This window comes from Rhopalosiphum maidis, chromosome 1 (assembly GCF_003676215.2).
Source record: "Rhopalosiphum maidis isolate BTI-1 chromosome 1, ASM367621v3, whole genome shotgun sequence".
Taxonomy (NCBI): Eukaryota; Metazoa; Arthropoda; class Insecta; order Hemiptera; family Aphididae; genus Rhopalosiphum; species Rhopalosiphum maidis.
Window position 1 is genome coordinate 86,150,324 of NC_040877.1, and position 23,828 is coordinate 86,174,151.

At 33.0% G+C, this 23,828-nt stretch overlaps 2 protein-coding genes across 7 annotated transcripts in view; one reads left to right on the forward strand and one right to left on the reverse strand.

Moving 5' to 3' along the window:
- LOC113559119 (unconventional myosin-XVIIIa-like) overlaps positions 1 to 17,252 on the forward strand; it is a 47,352-nt gene extending 30,100 nt beyond the window's left edge. For 2 of the 6 annotated variants that reach the window (XM_026964727.2, XM_026964728.2), the window contains 7 exons: positions 12,335 to 12,607; positions 12,682 to 12,771; positions 13,258 to 13,659; positions 13,768 to 13,922; positions 14,227 to 14,350; positions 14,415 to 15,881; positions 16,309 to 16,738. In XM_026964727.2, coding sequence (XP_026820528.1) covers positions 12,335 to 12,607; positions 12,682 to 12,771; positions 13,258 to 13,659; positions 13,768 to 13,922; positions 14,227 to 14,350; positions 14,415 to 15,881; positions 16,309 to 16,329 — 2,532 coding nt within the window. In that variant the 3' untranslated portion in view covers positions 16,330 to 16,738. Of the gene's footprint in view, positions 1 to 5,286; positions 6,639 to 12,334; positions 12,608 to 12,681; positions 12,772 to 12,961; positions 13,181 to 13,257; positions 13,660 to 13,767; positions 13,923 to 14,226; positions 14,351 to 14,414; positions 15,882 to 16,308; positions 16,739 to 17,011 lie in introns of those variants that run through there. The other 4 variants (XR_003405877.2, XR_003405876.2, XM_026964729.1 and 1 more) reach the window with 4 other exon arrangements.
- Positions 17,253 to 19,636: 2,384 nt separating this feature from the next.
- Positions 19,637 to 23,828, reverse strand: part of LOC113556345 (Fanconi anemia group J protein homolog) — a 42,126-nt gene continuing 37,934 nt past the window's right edge. Inside the window, exons 11-15 of the mRNA XM_026961220.1 lie at positions 23,660 to 23,821; positions 23,289 to 23,588; positions 21,871 to 22,524; positions 20,679 to 20,930; positions 19,637 to 19,882 (exon numbers count right to left, since the gene is read on the reverse strand). Coding sequence (XP_026817021.1) covers positions 19,784 to 19,882; positions 20,679 to 20,930; positions 21,871 to 22,524; positions 23,289 to 23,588; positions 23,660 to 23,821 — 1,467 coding nt within the window. The 3' untranslated portion in view covers positions 19,637 to 19,783. The remainder of the gene's footprint in view (positions 19,883 to 20,678; positions 20,931 to 21,870; positions 22,525 to 23,288; positions 23,589 to 23,659; positions 23,822 to 23,828) is intronic.

Here is a 23,828-nt window from a genome sequence, read left to right on the forward strand (position 1 = left end):
TGTATTTTTTAATAATATTCATGAAATCTAAATGGATTGTCGTTTATATTTAATGTATCTATAGTTTAATTATATTCATACATACAAGCAAAAACTGAATAATTAGATATGAATTATTTAGAACTCCAACAATTTTTTAATGAACATATATATATATATATATATAAATATTTTAGTCAACCTCTAGATGAAGAAATTACATTATGGGTAATTTTTATAATAGAAAGTTGCATTACCTGTAATCTGTTGATGATTTTGTTATAAGTCAATGATCAAAAAATGAAACTATCCCATAAATGAAAATAATCAAATTGAACTTAAATTTTAACCATTTAACTATCTAATACTTCACATTTTTATTTAAAAATGTATGTAATACATACCCTGTTAGTTATTATCTAGTAATATGAGTACAAAATATGTATTGTCGGTTTGGACTTGCTATACTGAAATAATATTTGTTTAGTTGATTTCTAGATAAATCATTAATAATTATAATGCAGATTGACAATGATTTATGTAGTATTTGTGTTGATAAAATTAAATATGCAGTTAACCGATATGTTTGTATTCACTGTTGTGAATTCAATACATATTATGTTATGTATACGAGTATTTAAACTGTACTCGCTACACAAAATGCATACATTAAAGTGACCATTATGTACGAAGTACGATATTACATAAGATATACAAATATATAGGATTTCCGTTATTTAGCGATTGTAGGTGACTCTCTTATAATATATCCAAGCCGGATAGTTTTTCATGCTGAGCTTAAAAAAAATGTATAATATTAGAAACTTTATTCAAGAATATGAGAAAAAAATTATTCTAGTTCAATCTAACCTATTAAACTTTTAAGTTTAGAAAATTGACAGTACTAACACATAGGTAATTTCGAGTTGTCCGTCCTTGTTTTAGACGACCCTGTTATCAGTAACAACTCCAGTTGATTTGCGACGCATTTGGCTCTTGGCCCATTTAATTCTATGTGTATCGTGTATGCATTCTATTTTACTAATACAATTATAATTTCATAAATTCCGTAATAACTATCTGTGTCGCATTGAAAATCTATTTAATATTATAATGTTGCATTTTTTTTTACTCTAGTACTCTATTCGACAACCGTTTTAAATGTCTAATATAAATTGATAAAACCATTATATGCCGCATTGATTCTGCCAGAGAATGATGTTCTATTAACACATAATAATTTGTACACATTGTTAGATGTACAATAATAATATTAGTGTTCCCACGTTTTATTACGCGTGAGGCTGTGTTAAAATATAATAAAAGAAAATAGAGAACATTACACTTTTAAATTTAATATGAATACACATGTTTGTACTAGTATAGATTAGTGTTTAAACACCTAAAGCAATCTTTGTAAGTACTCAAACTTTTTTTTTTTTTTATTAAGATACTGTGAACTATCGTCTTTGGAAATTAAACATTTTAGAATATAACAAGTGGGTACCTAAATGTTTTCAAGCTCAAGTAAAAAAATTTAAATTCGAAGAATTATTAGAGTTCAGTTTTAGGTTGTGTATTAGACGTTTTAATTCAATTTATTACAAGTGTATGAGTGTAACAAAATAAAGAATACATGTATAATTTTTAATCGTAAAAAGCAATGGAAATACTTTGAGTGAAAATTGATAACATTTTATGTATCTATAAAAAAAAGAAGAAGAGACGATGACCTTGTCTCTATTATATGAATAAGTGACATAACCACAGAGTCATGCACGTCTGAGCAATGTGATGAAAAAAGTAAAAATAATTGTACAGATAGAGACAGTAAAGAATTGTATATATAAATTATATTTTTTATAAAAGATTCTTACTTTTTTTTTTAGAGCGAGAGAGAATACGTTGAAAATTGGATAATATATTTTACTTTAGTAGTTAGGTGTTCTAATTTATATTTATTTATTTTATCGTTTACAAATCGTTAACTATTAAAAATGTTTAGACGTGTACTAGTATGTGCAATTATAATATCTTAATAAAATTTATCCATTTAATATTTTATTTATAATACGAAATAATAAATGTGAATAGATATAAAAATAATATGGTTTTTATTAAAAAATAAAATTTCCTGTACAATCGACTAATAATAAATAATAATATAATCATACATTTGTTTTAGACAAGCTTATTTTATTGTCTAAAATTTTTTGAAAAGCTCATAATATGAAACAATTTAAATTTGACTATACTAATTTCGTTATTAATAGGTACATAGTTTTTATAAAATTGTTTTCATCTGTTCCATCACTTAATTAGCTTCACTGTATTGGTAATTTGTTATGTTGTAGTAATTTGTTATCATATTGTTTTATATCCGTTCTAAAAACATTGCTATTTGCTATGCTACACACCTTTAAGTTTATATAAAAGGTTATAAAATCCAAACAGCCAAGGTAACAAATTTAACAAGCTATAATTTCCGTGTATAGTTTAGCATCAATGATTTTATTATTCATGATTAAATTCAGAAAGTATCAAAAGATATATATATATAAATTGATTTTTTGTCGTATTTAGTTGGCTAAATTATTTGACTTTTTTCTTTAAATTTCTGTTATGGTTGCAGCATTAATTTAATAGTTTTAAGGTAGAATAAATAAAATGATTGAATCCCGCTCTAACTTTAATTATTATCTAATATTTGTTAATTTTCTCGATAATTATTTATACACACTCGTAATTGACGTAATATACTTTATTGGTACAGTTTGACAATTTTGAATGTTTGTTAATTATTATAATTTGTTTTTCAAATGTTTGTGTAAACAGCTGGCATATTTTTTTTCTCAGATAGAAATTTACATCATAAAAATGGTTTTCTAAAATAGTTACTTATTTCAATACAATTTTGAAGTTTTTTTTTTAAGATTATTTCGTGTTTCGTGAATTATACTACTCTAAATATAGTACTAATTTTGACAATTTAAAAATATTCTTATAATATATAAATTAAAAAAATCTATTTAATATAAACACAGTCGATTAATATATATACAGCCACTGTCTTTTTATAATATATTGTACGCCTGTATGTTCCAAATAACTGTGATAATGAATCATATTCAATTTTTTTTTTACTAAAGTATCTATACTTTACTTAACATAAGCGTGCGCAGGCTCTCTTAACAAGAGAGGCAATACTATAGTAGTTTGATGTTCGAGGTTTACGGGTCTCCTTCTGAATTCTTTTTCTAACTTATGGTCTTGGGATAAGACTACGATTTTTGAAATTAATCCTCACACGAAATCATTGATATAGTTTTATTAAACCATATTAGGTATAGTGCCGGTCTGAAATAATATGACATCCTGGGTAAATTTTTAAAAGGTGTCCTTAAAAATATAACTTATATAACATTTTTATTGTTTAAATCTCAGAGTTAGTAAATTTTGCAGTTATGGCCGGCCATAATATATACTTCTACAAATATTGCGCTTATGAAAAAACGCGTTCTAATAAATTGTTTTTCCGCCTCTTCTTCATTAAAATGTACTTAATAGGAAAATACAAATTGTATCTTCGAACCAGTAGCTATACTATATTGTTTATATCTTACTATTTGTCATCTTAGGCATGTTTGTTCAATGTTCATATTATTTTCCCATTTATTATACTCGAAATATAATACTATTATAATAGTTTACAATGTTTACATCTACTAATCACATGCAGGTTCAGATAAGTGAGATATAGTTAGTTAGGTATTATTAGAGTGTAATTTATAATATATATTATCAAGAACTGGTTGGTTTTAGCCTTTTAAGTTTCTAAACAAAAGTTTAGAACATTTTATGTACCCGATATGCTCGTCCGTTAGTTAGTTATAAGTATACCTAGTTACCATTGATAAATATAATTTTTCAAATTTTATATATAGTTATACTAGTTATAGTTTTTTATACTTTATTAAACAGTATACGTTTAGAAACTGGGAATTTAGTACACACGCACAGTGAGTAGACGAGTAGTGTGAGCTTTCCTAATTTGTTTGAGTAACATGATATCGCTTCTATAGCGTATTTCGTTTATAAAAAGGAGCTATTGTTAAAAAAAAAATATATATATATATATAAAAATATCATTAAAATTAACGTTTAGGTTAAACGTTATACGGCAATAAGGTTCTGCATGCAGTTTACAGGCCATCACGAAATATAATGCCTATATACTGCCAACTACGTACCTATACTCTCGGGTCGCGTACTAGATTTACGAAAAACAAAACGTGCATTCCTCAACAATATTCGACTTTCCAACTGTATTTACACACCTCTATATAATGTGTTTGCGTGCACGTGTATACTTTAGGTCGTCGAAATAACTTGTTTCGCGGCTTAAGGCGTGTATATTTCCCCTTCCCTATTCTTAAGTTTGTATATAACATCGTGGGGATGTTCCGCCGACAAATAAACGTGTAATAGCACTTTTTAGCTTACACACACTCACATATATATATATTATCATGTTTCTATATAGCTGCTTCAGGAATGTCACGATTTATAAACCAAGTGTTATTATTTTTATTTGGCACGACGATTGTTGTGTATAATACGATCGTCTCGGTACCTGCAATTATACTACACACACACACACACACACAGGGTGATTCACCAAACCATTATTTTTTTAAATTAATTTATTTAAATTCTGATTCTAGGATCTTTTGAATATACTTTAAGTCCGTATTTTTAAATTATTGCGTTATTTAAGAAGTGTTATATATTTTGAAACGAGAACAACTTCTTTTTTTTAATTTACCTTTTTAGTGGATAATTGTTTTGAAAATTTTGATTTACTTTTTCAAAATTTAAACGAAAAGTTTTCGCAGTTATTAAAAGTTAGGTTAGATCTTATTTGAAAAATAAGAGTCTGCATTTCTACAGGACACCCATTATGTTGAGAATATGGATCCAAAACTTAGATTTTGAATAATTGAATTATTGAAGAAAAAAGGGGATGAGCATAATCGGCGAATCACCCTGTATAAAAACGTATACATGAATTATATGTCTTCAGTTATTATTATTATTATTATTATTATACGCACTCGTTGGTCATTATCTCGCACGACGCGTATGAAGGCCGTCGTTCGGGCGCGAAACCAGTTTTCGACGTGTGTACGTACGACGAGCGCCCGTGAATGGACCGAAACGACATCGGCGGCGGCGGGCGGCGGACGTCCAGCTAGAGACATTGGCCGCGGCCGCCGGACACACGGACAGTTATGTCGATTGGTCCGGACGCGCCGGATGTGTGATTGTCGACGCTCGTGTCGAATTCGCGCGATATGTCACGCATATGACAGTATAATACCTCTGTTGTTGTTGTTATCATTTTTGTCGTTGCATGTTGTGATGTGTCGCGGTCGTCGGCCAGTGTTCTTCACATGCCGGTAGTGTCGACACAGCGTCAGTTTCAGCGGTGGTGGTGGTTGTTGTGTTGCTGTTCGTCGGTGTTCGTGGTGCCGGTACTGTTGACGCAGTGGCCGTCGTTGCTTGTTCGCGTCGTCCCGTTGCTGCTAGCGTACGCGCTCATGCCGCCCGACCGCGTGGCCGTCGGCGGCCGGGGCGGTTCGCGGGTGCGCGAGACGAAAAAAGCGTTGCTCGGCCGTTCGCGGTCGACGTCCGCGCCGTCGCGTTCGCCGTTCGCCGCAGCCTCCGCAGGCCCTTCCAATTGCGCGGCCGTCCCGATCGTCACTAAAGGGACGGTGTCGAAGATCACCGAAAAGTTTCAGGCGCAACCGCCGCCCGCGCCGCCGCCGCGCACCACGCGCATACCCAAACCGCTGCAGCGCGCGCCCGACCGCGGTCCGGCGGTCAAGCTGCAACCGCCGCCGTTGCCTCCGATGCCGCCGCCCGTCGTCAAGTACGAGATCAAGAGGCGACAGGAGAAGCTGTTGAGCGAGTTGCACCGCCGCCGCGACGGCCATCATCACCTGCCGGCAGATCGGACGGTCGTCGCGTCGTCGTTCTCGGACCGACTACTTCCGGTCGGTGCCGGAGACAGCGCCGCGTCTTCCGATTGCGGTAGCAGTTCCGACTCGGAGAAGTCGGTCTGTTCCGGCGGACGGTCGATGATCGACAAACCGGACGACAAACCCGGCTCGCCGCACAGTTCGGGATACGAGTCGGTCGAGGAGACGATATCGGTCGCCGCCGCGGCAGTGCCCTACTCGTGGGTGTTCGGCGCCCCCGAACAGCCGCCGAACGATCGCGGTTTCGACGGGACAGTGCAACCGTTGTCCACGTCGTCGTCGGCTTCGTCGGACGGCTGTTGCGAAGGCGATGACGACGACGACGACGACGAAGACGACGTCCGGTCGGCACCGGAAGACCGTCTCGAACGGTTGGTGACGTTCGCTTCGGCGACGACTTGTCCCGCTTTGACGCGCGCAAAGCTGGACCAAGACGACGACGAAGACGTGCCCGAGGCCGCGGTCATTCGCCGTCATTTCGGAGGAGGAAATGACGGACAGAAGACGGTCGCCGCCATGGCGGGATACCTGTCACCGATACCCGAGTGTTCGTCCACTGAACCGAACAGCGTGGAGACCGTCGAGGACTGTTTCGGTTACGCCGACGACGGCGAAAAGGTTGGAGCTCTGCGCCCATTTTGTGACGCTGTATATTATAATATATGTAAATAAGAATAGTGTCTTTTACACGGCATTTCCACGTGACCGGTGACATGAACGCGGGACGAAAAGACCTGCACGTTTGTTTAATAAATGCTTAATTGTATGCCGCAAATCCTCCCTATGTGTACTATATAAATTGCTTTTGCGACGTAAACCGCGTTTCGCCCGGAAAATCGATGAGTGATATACACACAGTGACTGTTGATAAACCAAATTTTTACATTATGATACATAAGACGATAATGTTTTCCGTGTCGTAATTTTGAAGAACGTATATAATTAGTGAAAAAAAATATGAATTTTTTGCAACATACCGTAACATATTTTGTATTGTCTTCCTTGTCATGTATAAAAATATGACAGTATAACTTAAATGGATCTTTATTGCGCAAAACTATTTTTCTATATGGAATCGCGTTATTCCGCTACAACCAACAATCATATTGATATACGAGACCACTATTAAAATATTTTGAATTAGTATTTATAGTAGTTATTTAAACATAATTATGGTACCAAGTACATTTTCTACATAAAACTCAGAACAAAAGTGAACGAATTCGAATATTTTTTAAAATTAAAATTTGACTTCTGGATGTGTTTTTTTTTCATTTATAAGTTGAAATGCATAAAACAGCTACCGACTATGAAATTTAGAATTTTAATGGCACTTATAATTGCATTAAAATTGCCTATATTAAACTCCTTGAATAGAGGGTGTGTGGCATCGTCTTAATGTCTATTCTATTCACGCGTGTACAGTACAAAAATGTTTACAAAAAAAGATTTCGTTAGTTGGCGTGTTGCCTACAATCAATACATTTATAATGTGGATAGAATTTTTTACTTGAACTGTATAGTGTCTGAATTCGGTGAACATTCGCTTTCTGCTAATAATATATACACACCATTATAATTACACGTAAAATACTGTAGACTTTTAAAAAGCAATTTTATGCGCGATGCGTATGAAGTACCTCTACGTACTTACGTCTGGACGTATAATGTAATATTATACTGTGTCTTGAGTCTAGAAAACGTATCACTATACATTTTTGACAGCGGCTTTTCAACATTATCGACACGTCATATAGGTATTTATTCCGAAAACTAGTTTCGAGTGCGTTTTTTTGTTGTTGTAAAATACGAGTACATAACTCTATTTTTATAACAAACATTTGATTAAATTGCGGCGCTTGTAACGTAATATGCCTAGACAAAAGAATATTACAATAGTATATGACGCCAGATGCACATTGCACTTTGCAACACCACGTCACCACCCCCGCGGCGTCAATGCACAAATACCTAAACGCGATTTTTAAACGACGCTTTATTTTTTTGGGTCATTGAAATGATAATATTTGCTCTCTTTATATCATGCTGCCTCGTTACAATAAAATACGCACAAAATGTTGACGGAAACGTAAACATATATTATTCTGTACGCGCGCGTGTAGTTTGTTATTGGTGTCCGTTGTTTTTTTATCGATTCGCGTGCCAGAACAAATATGCAATTTCCCGTTATGCCGCATCGACGGGATTAATCTGGACAAAATAAAAAATACAAACTGGTTTATTACCGGTCTGGTTAAAAGACGTTCCCCATAATATAGAAGAGACGGCCGACGTTAATAATTTATTCACAGCTCGTACCGTAAAAAACACATATTTTACAATATATAGGATAAATTCAATAATCGTATATCGTATATATATATGGTGCACATAACGGGGCTCACGTGTATGTTATAAGGCAGAATGTAAATAATTGTGCTAGACGGTTCGCGGTTGTCTGACTGCAACGCAAATTTCGTATGAACGTTTAGGTTGAGAGCATTCGGTAATGCGGGAAAAAAAGGCATCGCTACAATAAAAACTCTCATGGTCGATCGATTCTTGATTGGATAGATTTACCCAGGGCATCTTTCATAACAATTCGAATTGCCGATATAATGTTATGTAATTTACGATCGTCGAATAAACGTGTATTAAAACTAATAGCGGTTTTCAACGATTTCTTATAAAAATAAATAATAATAATATTTTCATATTTCTCTTATATACTGTGTTGGATACGTGCCCCATTAGATTATATATTTATTTATTAATTAGTTCAAAATTGCAATGTTAACTTAGATTTTCACTATTATGTAAAATACGTATTTGCATATTCAAACGAACGAATTAAAAAAATATAAAATATCTGTTTGTGAGTGTTTTGTTTTAAGTCTCACTTACTCCTTTGATAGGTATTTATTTATTCATGACACAATTAAAGTCAAGTCAAGTTTACATATTATTATTATTATCGCTTATTCCGTATCGTAGTCGGTCTAATCGTTTTGTATTACCGCATTAAAAATTTATGTTTTATCATAAATAACATTGAAACACTTATTATTACATTCTACAAAATAGTCCTTTATAACCGTCGAAGTCGTATAATTAATGTAGGTTGGTACACTCGGTGTACACAATACGCATCCGTCACACATTCATTACATCGATTACCTTTCGAGCAAACTAAATGATTATCGATGTAAATGTATTAGTGCAGTATGGTTATTAAAATAACAATATATATAATATGTTTAAAATTGTGTCTATAGAAATATTTAGTAGGAAATATTATCAATATACCTATACCTAAGTATTTGTAATCAATATTTTAACTCGAGTATTACAATTTCCGTTGAAAAGAGCTCTTGAAGAATAAAATAATTATGTTATTTACTTAGTAACAAAGATATTGTGTACCTAATACCTACGCAATATACTTAATTCAACTATTATTAATTATTTAGCAATGATTAAATATAAATAAATATTAATATTATTACTACAAATATTATACTTATGTTTATATATATTATGCTACATGCATGTATTATTTATTAGTTATTTAATAATTTGAATTACAATATGAACATAATATATAAATTATTAATTTTATATTTTTATTTTAAAATCTATACATGTTTCGATGTTTACGGCGCCAAGTCAAAAAAAAAATAAGATGATGCTCTTGTTATTAAAATTGATTGTATTGTGTAATATATTATCCGGTTTAAGTACACGGCTATGAGCCAATGATAATCTATGGGTAAAAAAAATATAACCATACGTGTTAGGTCATAAATTAAGTTAAAAATTTAAGATCTCTCATCAGTTTTACCAAATATCACATAGATCTATAGAAGCTAAAATATCTAATGCTATTATAAACATGTAATGTGTAAATGCATGATGGTGTTTAATGGATGCACTTAATTACTTACCATTGATCAATGAAGTATGATAGGTTTACTGTTTAAAATGCATGGCAAGGCAAATATAACATATGCCGAATTATGCCGTCGACACTGTATATACAGAATACAGTAAATTTGTTATGAGTTTATGACCAACGATAGGTTCAGACATTTTAGTAACTAATAAGACACATTCAAAGATATAATAAAAATGTATTCCTGGCTTATTGTTTTAGAAGTTCTTTTACATTAATTAATGATTATTTTTTTCGTGTATAATTAATATTAAAAATCCCATTATGGCGTTAACAATTTTTTCACTGTTTCATAAGATTACTGCATCAGTTTTTCTTGTACGCACTACGTATAGTTATACTTGTATACATTTATGTTTTTATACTTTGTTATTGCCTTATTGGTATGATTAATTAATATTATTAACATATTATTTATTACATCTTAGCTATGTGCCTAATGATAATAATGATATACATACTAAAAAAGTCGGACAGGATATTCAGAGACCTGATTTTGAATAGGTACACGGCCCACTTCGGGTCAAGATTGTGGTGTGTTAATGTGTTATTAAATATTAATTATTACATTTGAATGCAATGAAAAATCATCGTAGTAGAATAACTGAGCTCAGTTTATTATTGCATTTATAAGTTTATATGAGTATACCTATGGGACTACCTATTTAAAGTGTTTAAGTTACTCATAAAAATTGTTAATAAATCATAATAGCGATAAAACATCTTTAAGTATTTGTTGATTATTGTATGGTATAATGTAATCTATATTATAATGTCAAGTTATAATACCTAAAGCTATTATGAAAATACAACTAGAAGAAATTTCAAAATATAGGACAACTAAAAATGTCTTAGCCAATCAAATGTGAATGTAAATAATGTTTAATTACCATTATATAATATACAATTATAAAGTCTATAAATTATAATATAAATTACTTTAAATTATTAATTTTGAATTTTTATGGTTAAAATAACTATTTTTAAAAATATTAAATTTAACCAAAATGTACATAAATAAAATAATAATTTATTTATATTAACCTATCAAAACGTAAATTTTAGTTTGAATAACGTATTAAACCTTCAATTTAAATTTTAGGTTTTTGAAATAATACTTTGATTGATTGATATATTGATATAAAGCAAAAAAAATTAGAAAATTTCTAAGTGTTTAAAAGTTTAGTTAAAAAATGATTTTTATAGGCTATCTTAAATAAATAATTGGTGAAAATTTCAAGTCTAGAAACAATTTTTAAAATTGATCACCTCAAAATTATATTTACTTTTTAATAAATTAGTAATTATTTATTACACTTAACGAACCTTTATAATTTTAAGTGATAACAAGATCTTATTTTTGTACATAACAAATGTATGAAGATCAAGTATCGGAAAATAAAAAAAATACATATTTAAAAAACAATACATTTTCCACTTTTTTTTCTAGAGTCATTACACAAAAATATTAAGTATCTATTTAATTTGTGTCGGATCTAGATAAAACTATATACATGTACAAATCATTTGTTTTATTTCTCTGAATTTTTTTGATTGATTGATAGGTTTATTTATTCAAAACTAACATTTTAATAATTATAAATTATAATAACAAAATAAATAAAACGATATAGTACCTTATTACCTATAAGTATTAAGTTCTATGCATTGATTATTTATGAAAATTGAATTTTAGTTTTTTATTTTTTATTTTATAGTAGCGGTACGATTTGATTATATTGTTATATACATAACGATAACATAATCATTTTTTTAAAACTTATTTGTTTAAATATACATTTTTTACTGGTTAAATATTAAAAATGAAATGAACAATTTTATCTTGCATCACCTTAAGTGTACTGCAATGTATAATCGTATAAAAAAGTAGTTTTATAGATTAAAAATAGTTTTTTTTTATCTTACATCAATATATAAATATAAATTCACGATACATTAATTATAACTTATTATACTAAGAATTTTGTAACCTGATTAATTTTTTTTTGTTATTCTCGTGTTTTTAATGATTTACATTTTGTAGAGTTATTTATTTGTATAAATGTGCTGAATGTACAATGTGTCATATCATTATTTATTACTGGTCTAACGTCGTCGGTTTAGAAGATTAAAGAACTATTGTTTTACAAAAATATCACGAATACTTCTTAATATAGGTTTAAAATAATGAATACAAAACAAATTATCACGTAGTTGACTACAAAATAGCTAATATAAATTTTTACATAGGCATACATAGGCATACATTATATATATATATATATTTATTATTATTATATATATGTGTGTGTTTGAACAATATGTGTAACAATCGTTAACTTTGTTTATTTATTTTTATCAGATATTTTTCCGTGCCAATGTCTTACAAACTCTTGAATCACAACGAGACGAAAAGTTATCGGGTATCTTTACTCAATTACAAGCTCGCTGTCGTGGATATCTTGCTCGAAAAGACTACGCTAAACGAAAAGTAAACGATATCGCTGTACGTTGCATACAGCGAAATGTTAAAAAGTTCATGGTCGTAAGAGATTGGCCATGGTGGCGGCTGTTGGTTAGAATCACGCCTTTGCTCAACGTCCACCGAACTGAATATGAACTCAAACAGAAATCTGTGAGTATTCTACACGGGAAATTTTTTGTCGTTAAGTAATTATATTTTATTCAGAATCGTCGTATATATTCTAGGACGAACTGGAGCAACTAAGGAATAAAGTGGACAAGTTGGAACAAGAACGGTCGCAGTTGAAAATGGATAACGATAGACTCGAACAGAGAGTAAGTAGTAAATTCTTCAAACTTTTCGGTCGTGTATTTTTTGCATTAGAGTTTTGCCGTTTGTTAATTTTATTGGTCTCTGGCCAAACGCATTTAATTTCCTCTCCCGGGGCCGGTCTATTTTTATGCGACCGATATTTTAAGACGAGACCGTGTATAACAACAATAGACAAACTCTTGTTTCATTCAACTGACCGACACTTCCCCAAACATTGCTCATTTAACGTTCCCATACATTCCCGTAACAACAATGTTCACACCGGCTTTAATGAGAAGACGATACGGCGTAACGCCGTCGCGATCGGTTTCGCGTTCTGTATCACCGTTATCATACCGGTCTTGTCACTCTACTACTGAACATAGGTCAGAATTTAACGCTAAACTTCTCGAACTCCTCCACGAAAATAAGGTTTACTCGTATGGCTATCATTTCAATTTTCAGTAAGTAACTTACAATTATAATTTATTTTTGTGTTTTGTTTCTAGTTAGCGGAAACAACTGCTGATTTAGCCGAGGAGCATTCCACAGTAACTATGGTGTCTGAGCGGTTACAGTTTGAATCGGCCGAAAGACAACGCTTAGAAAAAGAGTTATTGGAGACACAGACCGTTAAGACTCGATTGGCTGAAACTAATGAACAATTAGAAATGCAGCTGCTATGCATGAGGTCCACTGATCCTTCGTTGATGTCATCGTCGTCATCCGTAGCCGGAACCATGAGTGATGACGATAGTGCTGTAGCGAATAGCGATAAGGGTGACCAATATTATAGACGACGATATGAACGCGTTTGTCGAGAATTGGAATACGCTAAGAAGCGATTACAACAGCAGCATAATGACGACATGGAGCAACTATTGGCCATGAAAAAACAACTTGAAAAAAAAGTGAGTATTATTATATCATTTGATTTATTTTTCGTCAAAGTTAATATATAAATATATTTATATGTGTACATTGTACTAACATTAATAATAATAATGATAATTTTTAAGTTGGCTGGTGTTTATGAAGACGTAGAAGAACAACGTCAAATTGTTGCCCAATGGAAACGAAAAGTTAATAAGCTAAATTCCGAATCAAACGACCTTAAACTCATGTTAGAAGAAAGTAACTCAAGAAATAATTTACTCGAAAAGAAACAAAAGAAGTAAGCTAAAAAATATTTCCTTATAAATTAATATTTAAAGCAATACAATTTTACATTTTATGTCATGTATGGTGTAATGATATATTATATAATAATGTAATTCTGTCGCGTTCAATTAACAATACTAATTTATGATTAACTTGTATGGTATAAGAATTATTTATTCATAAAAAAAGTATGTAGATTAATATTAATTCGTTTAATTCTTATCGGATTAACGGTACAAACAACTTCGCGTGATTCAATTTAGTTGGATAACATTTATTTAGTAATATTGCAAAATTAACATGAATAACTGTTTTAGATTCGATACAGAGTTGCATTCATTACAAGAGGAGTTAAAGAAAGAAAAAGCTCAAAGAGAAAAAATAACCAGAGAAAAAGACATGGCTATGTCGGATAAATTTTCAATGGAGCAAACTTTGAGTGTAAGTTTTTCCTGGGATTCATTTGAAAAATCAAATCAATAAAATATTTTTTTTTCGGTTTTAGAGTGTCAAATTAGAGTTGGAGCTCAAAGAACAGAAAGTCGTCGGTTTGAATCGCGAGCTGCAAGAGTTGACGTTTAGCGGTAACACCGAGGAAGAAGTCGCAGCACTCAAGCGATCCAAACACCAGCTGGAGAGTAAGCTCAAAGACCAAGAAGAAGAACTGGACGATCTAGCTGGCCAGGTACAGTTGCTGGAACAGGTGAAAACTCGCCTGGAGATGGGACTCGAACAGGAACGGAAGGAACATCGACGAGAGTTGGCTCAACGCGAACAAGAGAACGAGGAGACTCGGTGTTCGGCGGCGAAGAAGATCAAGGCGCTGGAATGCGAGATCGAAAACGAGCACGAAGAGAGGACGGCGCTGATCCGAGAACGTCATGACCTAGAGAGGCGCCTAGTCGACTCCGAGGACAGGGAACGATGTCGGAGCATGAACGACCAGGAAGCGATTGCTCGACTGCGGCGGGATATGAAGAAGCTCAAGGCGTTGCTCAGGGACGCACAGACGGTGCAAGAACAACGAAGTGACAGTCAGGCGAACCGCATAGCCATGCGCCAGCTGAGGAACCAACTGGAGGACGCGGAGAGCGCTAGGGACTCGGCACTCAAGGCCCGGACCCTAGCCGAAACCGATTTGGCAGAGGTGACAGCTTCGTTGGACGAAGCGCTGTCGGCCAAACGCACGGCCGAGGAGCGCGCGGCCGGCCTGGCGCGAGACAAGAATCACCTGCAGGGCCAGTTGGACGAGAACGAGGAGGAGCTGGCCGAGGTGCTGAAGAAGTACCGGGGCACGGTGCAACAGCTGAGCGCCGAGCAGACGGTGCAACAAGAGCAGGCGAGTCGCATCGCCGAGCTGGACACGGACCGGGCCAACTTGCAGGAGAGACTGGCCGAGCTGACGTTCCGATTGGACAACATGGAGACGCACGGCGACCCGGCCGGCTCGCTGAACCTGAAGCGGCTGCAGCTCCGGGTCACCGAACTCGAGTCCAAGCTGCAGCTGGAGCTGACCACCCGGACCCGGCTAGAGGTGCAGATAGCCCGACTGAAGGAGACCGTGGACCGGCTGGAGTCCGAACGCGAGACGGCCCAGTGCAAGGAGAACGCTGCGCAGGAGGCGGTGCGCAAAATGCAGCGGTCGTTGCGGGAGGCCCGAGAGTCGATGGCCGAACGGGATTCACGGGAATCGGCGGACGTGAACCGCAAACGGGCGTTGGAAAAGCGAGCCGAACAGGCAGAGTCTGAAGTGAGCACCGTCAAGTCCGATCTGGCTCTGGCGCTGCAGCGCATCGACGACCTGCAGGCCGCCATGACCGGCGATCTGGACGACGACGACGACGACGAGTTCCGGTCGAGTAGCGACGACGACGACGACGACGATGGCGGGGACGGCGACAGCGACGATTCGGTAACCACGTTCTTGGCCAACCAGGGCACGAGAAACACCACGATCCTACAGCAACAGAAAGTGAGTTGCTGCGATTTTATTTCGACCGAATTCGGGGCACTCGGAAAACATACTTGCCCACGTGTTCAATACGATGTCCCCGATTTATAGTGACAATAATAACTATTTTTTTTCACAAAAATTGAATTGTTACTATCGTTTTCATAATTTTAACACTGTTTTAATTTTTATGGGGATTTTCTCGCATATGTGCGCGAGATAACTCATGTCAAACAGTAAAACAGTAAGCTTATTCCATTGCGCTTTTAAAAATTGTTGAATTTTTAAATATAAGTTGATAGTATTAGCGAGACAGTGCCCTCGATGTCTTTCCAAATCATTATTGTCGAATATAACTTATGTACTACAGAGTGTCGATTTACAAAATTAAATTTCAAACATATGTATTTATATTTTATTTACATGCCGAAATCATTTTTTGTTGCAGAATGTGGATCCAAGTAATTGATGACCAGTAAATTTCCTGAAGAGTTTGCACCAAAGTATTATTTAAATACAATTTTATTATAAATCATGTATGTAAAACAGTTACTTAATAGTTAATTGTGAGTTATATTATTATTATTATTTATATTTATATATTATCTAAGTGCCCTATACAAAAAATATTATTGTGATTTACTGACTTTTATTACCCTCTGTAGCTCTCTATTACTTAATTATTCCCTTTCCCAGTGTCTTCCATCAATCATATGGGTGAACGCACTCACGGACAGAAACTTATTCGTTAATAACCGTCCACTGACGCAATAAAAGATTTTTTTATGTTCACTGACCTATTTGTAATCTTTTGTACTGATTTTACAAAATTTTTATTGTATTATGTAATAAAATGTTATCATTTTTTTTTCTTATTATCTTGTATAGTACTGTATTTATTAGACCTCTCCAAATCTTACACTAGTAGTTAAAATTGTCCCAAATAGTGGATACCCGCTCAAAGAAAAATTGATACACACTAGTGTAGTGCACTTATGATTTGATAATGGTTTAGTGTTGATGACAATGTGATTTATGTATCTCGAACTAGTCGACTAGATCAAATACAAATCACATTCCTATTTACAGATAATTACAAATTCTTAGTGACTTTGGCATTTTATTGTACTATATGTTTCTTTTCAATGTAGGGCACCGGCATCCAGACTCCGGGTAACCTCATTTAAGAAAACAACACAAGTTGTGAAGTATTAAAAATGAAGAATTTAAATAAGTTGTAAGCCATCAAAATGTTGCAATGATTTATTAAGTACTTACAGATGTTTACCAAATTAAATAGAGAATTGTGTACATATTCTAATTACATATTACATTTCATTTTTAAAATTTAAAGTTTACGTTAAAATATATACATGTTATATTTTTGTTCAATTTTATTTTCATGTGTTCTTACGATTAACCTAACCTTTGGTTTTTAGAAAAAATGTATTATTAAAATAAAACTATCAATACAATTAAAGAAAATATATATTATTAGGCAATAATTAATTTTATTGATTTTAAATTTGATTTTGCAGTGATTCTGTAATTTTTTAGACCTTATAACCAAGACAAAAATGAAAATAAAAACGAAATAGAAATCTTTTCAAGTTACTAAGTTAATTCAGTCAAATTTAAATTATCATTTATAGTAAAAGTATACTTATGCTTCTAACGATTAGGTATCAAATATTATTTTTAATTACTGTCATAGTAATTAGTAGGTATAGAGTAGAAATTGTATCAGTCAGAGTTGTCAGACTTTTAGTAACCAAAATCAATTGAATACATTTTGATGAATCTTATGTAATTCAACAATATTATTATTGTAACAACCCCCATTGTAGTTTGATCGCTTAGGAGTATTTATAAATTCTTACATGGACCATATCAGGTAAGGTATAAATCACAGTCGTTGCATAAAATATTAGGTTTACTTTACAAAAAAAAAAAAATTAAATACTTACCTTCATTATAGCTTTATTAGAATATAACTAGAATATCATTTCTTTCATAAAGTTGGTCAAATTTTCATCCCACTTTATATTTTAGATATTTAGGGCTGGCAGTGGCAACTTAAGGTATAGTTGTCATTATTCATAAAAAATGTCAGTTATTTTTCTATGGTTTTCTATTTCATTTTCGTAAGTCTATTACTATTATTTTGGCATATAATTAAATTATTTTTGAGCATTTATATTTTCATAAAAATATTTAAAAACATTCGTTTTGATTAGATATGCTTAGAATTTTTTTAAACGATATAACTAGTCATACAAAACCAACATATTTACCACACCAACTACATACCATAAGTAGTCAGGTATTGAATCCGAATAAAGCGGGAAGAATGTTTCTAATTTTGTGTAGAAATTTTGAATTTTAATGCTACCTAAGCGGTAACTAATATAGTACAGACACTACAGTGTATTTAACTACAGACAGTCCATAGTCTATAGTTACCTGGACAGGTTTTTAATTTTTACTCCTATAGGAACTTAAACATAGGTGGATAATTATATTTTTTCTCGTTATGACCTGTGAAAGAACTTGCGATTCGAGTAATCTACAACTGCGTTATACATAATATAAATTATGATATTACAGAGAAGAGAACTAAAGAAAGTAGATACAGAGATTATGCATTATGCTCTGTTGATCAGATGTGATCTTAAATGCGATCGATCTTACACTGGTCACCGAGTGGCGAGTTTAATCACAAAACCTAAATACTATGAAAAATACGTTTAAAAATAACGCAGTCAATGACGTAAATTTTAAATTAAACGTTTGCGTGGATTACTCACAAATGAAATTCGTTTTGTCGCTAGATGGCGCTCGTATATACGATTTAAATATTTTTTATTCAGTTTTTACAACAGTTATTCGACAATTTTCTCACTTCATTTGTACGCACCTACCACCAACTAACTTAACATTTAACAAATGAGTGAACGGCCAAGCTTGAATTCATAACACGTTGAGTCAAGACCAACGGTAAATATATGATTATGCTTAGGCAACCATTGTTTAGTAGTTCATTAGTTTATAATCAAAGATCAATAGAAACTAGAATATTGTGGTTTTGTTTCATGATCTACTTTAATATATCTACCGCAATACCGCGCGTGTATAGTGAATACTGATGTATTATGATCGAGGCAGATATTTATTCGGATGTATCCTTCGTATTATAATTTGATATTCTAAGATTGTTGTAAGAAAAATGTATGAGCGCAGGACACTAACTAATCACAGTTTTTTTTTTTACCGAGACGTTTTTTATATCAACATATTACAATAGAAAAAAAATAATTAAAAATTGTAATTAGTTTTTACTTATTGCCCTATAAATATATCAAAATTAGTCTATTTATATATATATATATTATATGTTTCTAAATTTGTATTATTTATAAGTTGAAAGAAGTATAATATATTATTAACAACTATACCTATCGAAGACGATTAATATAATTATTTTGGCTAATACAATAAAAGTACTGTTAGTGTCCCATAGTTTATTCATTTATCACGTATACACTGTTTTTAAATACAATTATTTATTCAATTTCAAAAAATCGTAATTTATAAAATACCAACGCTTAGGTAAATATACAACGATGACTTTAAGGATTATTCAAGTTTTGTTTTGCAATTTAAACAAAATAAATGACTTGTAGAATACGCAAAATAAATTTACTGGGCACTGACAAAATAAATAAATAAAAAACCCATATAACACATGTGATAATTAAAGAACTAAAACAATTAAATAATAGTAGGTAATAGAAAAATAAATTGTATTTATGTATTTTACTTACTGATGATAACCAACAATAAGAAAACTATTATTAAGTATAGGAATAATATAAGTTGGGTGTGGCGTTGTAGTCCAATAAGAATATGTACAAAAATAACAATCATGTTAGAGCTGCTGCAGTAGAATCGTGTAGCTGTCTCGTCTCTACAAAGTTCTTGAGTTTGGCTACGATCGTTGACCACGAACTGTTATTTTCGACCTGAAAAACATTAATAGTTAATGTGATTGATAGGTACAATTATGGACTGGCGTAACAATTGGGCAAATGACAACGAGCTCGCGAGTAAAAACTCTGTATCACATTGAAAATTTAGGAATCAATTTTAATAATTCTATTGAAAAATAATCAAAATTTTTTACTTGTTGTAATTTAATAGAACTACAGTGAAAATGTTACTGTTTTACGACCGTGTTTCTTAATAACTTGAACGGATTCAGAACTCAAAAGAATCTAAAAAGTTCATATTCAAATATTAAAAAAAGTGAAAAAGTAGGCAAGCACCGAAAATGCCATACTATACGGTAATCGGTATTCTCGGTAAACGTATAAATGTATTATTGTTTATTAGAAATATATCTTAACTCTTAATTGAAAAATAGGGAATTTCCACCTACCGCCGGTTTTAAAAATATAATTTTAAAAATTTTAACCTTTATTATTGATTAAATAAACATTGCAATGATACTTTGAGTATATACTTTTTGTATCTTTTGGTGTTTAATTTTAATATGTCCCTTCCTGATAAATTATCCACGACGCCCAGGCTTAATATATAGTATAGATTGAATTAAAATACTAATTAATAATAAGTTTTTTTTTTTACATAAATATTTGGTGACAATTTCAAATATCTATGATGATTATTTGTTTTTTAATTATAACAAAATAAAAAATCGATTTTGTCAAAAACTAGTTTTGTGTAAAAATTTCAATTTTAAAAAAAAATTTAAATATTAATTGAGTATAAATTGAGTAAATAAACAAGCATTGTTACCCTTCCTCTTATCCACTTGGACAGTCCGGACTGGTTCTTGGGCTGTTCATACCTGCTGTCCACCAACAGGATAGCACCCCAATCGTTCTTGTGTCTAATGCAACGTCCTAATGCCTGGTTCAACGCTCTGTAGGCCTGTATCTGATACCATTCCCAGCCAGGCAACAGCCCTTTGTTTTTGTGATGTTTGTTATTGTAATCTTTTTTATGCTTCACAGACTCTTCTTTATAATTAGGAAACGGAATACCGACCTAAAATGAAAATAAAAATATCGTATGAAACTGATAAAACAAAGACTACATGTCTAATGAACTCGATATGTCAACAGCATACGAATACCGGTAAAGAAAAATACTTCAGTAGAATGAGTTAGAGAGAGAGTAGAGTTGTTAAACGCCTTCTAAACCTACCAAAAATAAAATTTAAGCACCGATATGTGTTTTAAATATGATATTAAACTAATATTTTAAATGCATGAAATATTTTATACTTTAATAATAAATTCAATTCAGATTATACTTTACATTTTCAAATATAATTTAAACACTTGGTTAAGGCCAAATATAATAGAAAGACAGTGAGTTGGCTTATATGAATTGCTATTCATAGGCACAGAAGCATTCAAGTTGATGAAATAATTGATGTTTGATAGAAGAAAAAAAATTATGGACTTTGTATTATGATTAATTATTATTCAATATATTCAACATGTAAATTCAATAATATTATAATTGTGTAAAAAAAATGATTTTAATATACAATAGTCAACAAGTATATTAGTACTTTATATTTTTTCCTAGTTAGATATTATTATGTTTTTTAGCTTTTTAGGACTACAATTGTTTATTTTTTTATAACTTAATAGCAGGTAAGACATTAAATATCTAATCTCTTCAATAATTTCTCGAGGTACGCCACTGGCCTACAGGTAATTAACTATTAAGTATCAAAAAGTTTATGGTAATTGATCCACTCAAAATCAAATATGCGCAAAAAACGGGAATACAAAATTTTAGCATATAAATAATGTCTTTAATTTCCCTAAAACGATATTAGCTTTTGAAATATGAACGAGCCTGTTTGTTGTGAAAAGAAACCATTACTATCCATCACAGATGTATATATAAAACCACGCATAAAAAACAATCCCCAACTGCGCGAGATCGTGTTAATTTTACGTTGAAAACTTACGGCCACCACCGCTCGGGCGTTGTTGTCTGAGAAATCGAGCCCCTCGCTGATTTTTCCGCGGTACACGGCCAGGAAAAGCGCGCCGCGCGGGCCGCCCTCGTCCCCCCGGACGGCAGCGTAATATTTGGCCATCAACTCCTCGAGCTGGTCGCCCCGGCGGGGCTCGCACATGACCACCTTGATCTGGTTGAGGCGGTTCAGGAGTCCGGTGAGCTGCCACCGGTTGTACAGCTTGTCCATGAGCGTGTACGACGGCATGAAGCACAGCACACCGTGCGGCACGACGGTGCACACGTCCAACAGCACTTTGCCCATCTCGTCCTGGTAATTGTACGTGTTGATGTTCTGGAACTGACCGTTTAGGTCCGTCCCGCTCGGCCCGACGCCCACCGACGTCACCCAACACTGGTCTTGTTTGATGACGTGTGCGGCTTCCAGGGCGATCGGGAACTGCGTGCCGAGCTCGGACTGGAACGATTGCATCGGCGACAGGGTGCCCGACGTCAGAATGATGTTGCGTACCGTCGATTTAAGTTCGTCGAATACGGCCGCCGGATTCAGGCACAGGAAGCTGACCACGTTGTTCCACACCGGTCGCGTGTCTTTGGGCTCCTCCGGGCCACTGTTGAGCCATCCGCCTATGCCCGTCATGATCTGCGCAGTGATGATGACACGAGAATAATCATAGACCATATTTCTTTAATATTCATTATTATGCGTACATTTGCACACACTTTATATTATATTATTAAGCTCTATTTTTTTTGTATAAAATGTAGCCCCCCCCCTCAAATAAATATAGTTTATCATGTAAACATATTATATCGAAAATATAACTTAAAAATGTGTAACGATAAAAAAATATATATTTTTTTAAATGATATTATGAAATAATAAGTGTTGTTCCATAAAAGAATCATTCTGTATATTAATTACCTATACATTATCAAATTGAAGAAATTAAATATGTGATATGTGATGCTGCTATTATTGTACGACATGTTCTACTTGATTCTGTAATAATCAGTAGTTATTAATTCTGCCTGTCTTTTGCAAAAATAATACCACAGTGAATCTTTTAAGCTAAAAATTATACTCTTACTACCTAGTTATTTTCATTTTCACTATTATTATACACATTTTTTTTTAATGTTCTAACGTAATGATTAATTATAGATCCTTTTTCAAGAGATTGACAAATTATAATTTATTATAGTATCTACCCAAGGAATTTATATATTATACTTTTGTAGGATTATTCAACAAAAATAATTTATAAACAGACATTTTTATGTGGGTGGACATTGAACACCTTCCTTTACACTTGTCAATAAGCTACCAGCAAAACTTATAATTGTATAATAATTATACTAAAGTTGTTTTCAATATATTTCAATAAAAAGCTATGTGTAACTTACTCCTCGTTCTTTGTGTTCAAATTTTTTTAATTGCATGACCTTTACCAAGGAAACGTGGTAATCATATTTGTATTTCTCGTCATAAAACAAACTAAACACTGAACAGATCGACGACAGTAAAGTTTTAGTTGCATTCGTAATAGCCGAATCGGGGTCTTGATCTTTGGACGAATTGTTTTCTATCGTTTCATTTTCATCTTTATTCCCCAATTCATTTTCTACATTTTCCTTTTTACTATTTTTCGTTTCTTCGGATTCATTTTCTTCGGCTAAATCAGCCAACGCGGTATCACAATCTTTCTAGAAAAAAAAAATAATAATTTGAGGTAAATTTGAAGGATATTTTAGTTTTAGATTATATAGGTACACACTTTAAAAATTTCGAAGGCCTTCAACCCGACACCAAAATCATCGAAACTGGCTATGGTGTAGGTGCCAGACCACGATAAAACACCACGATTATATTCGTCGTAAGTTTTAATATCATTAGACTTTTCATCAATCCACTTCGACAAATCGGACAAATATCGAGCCTATAAC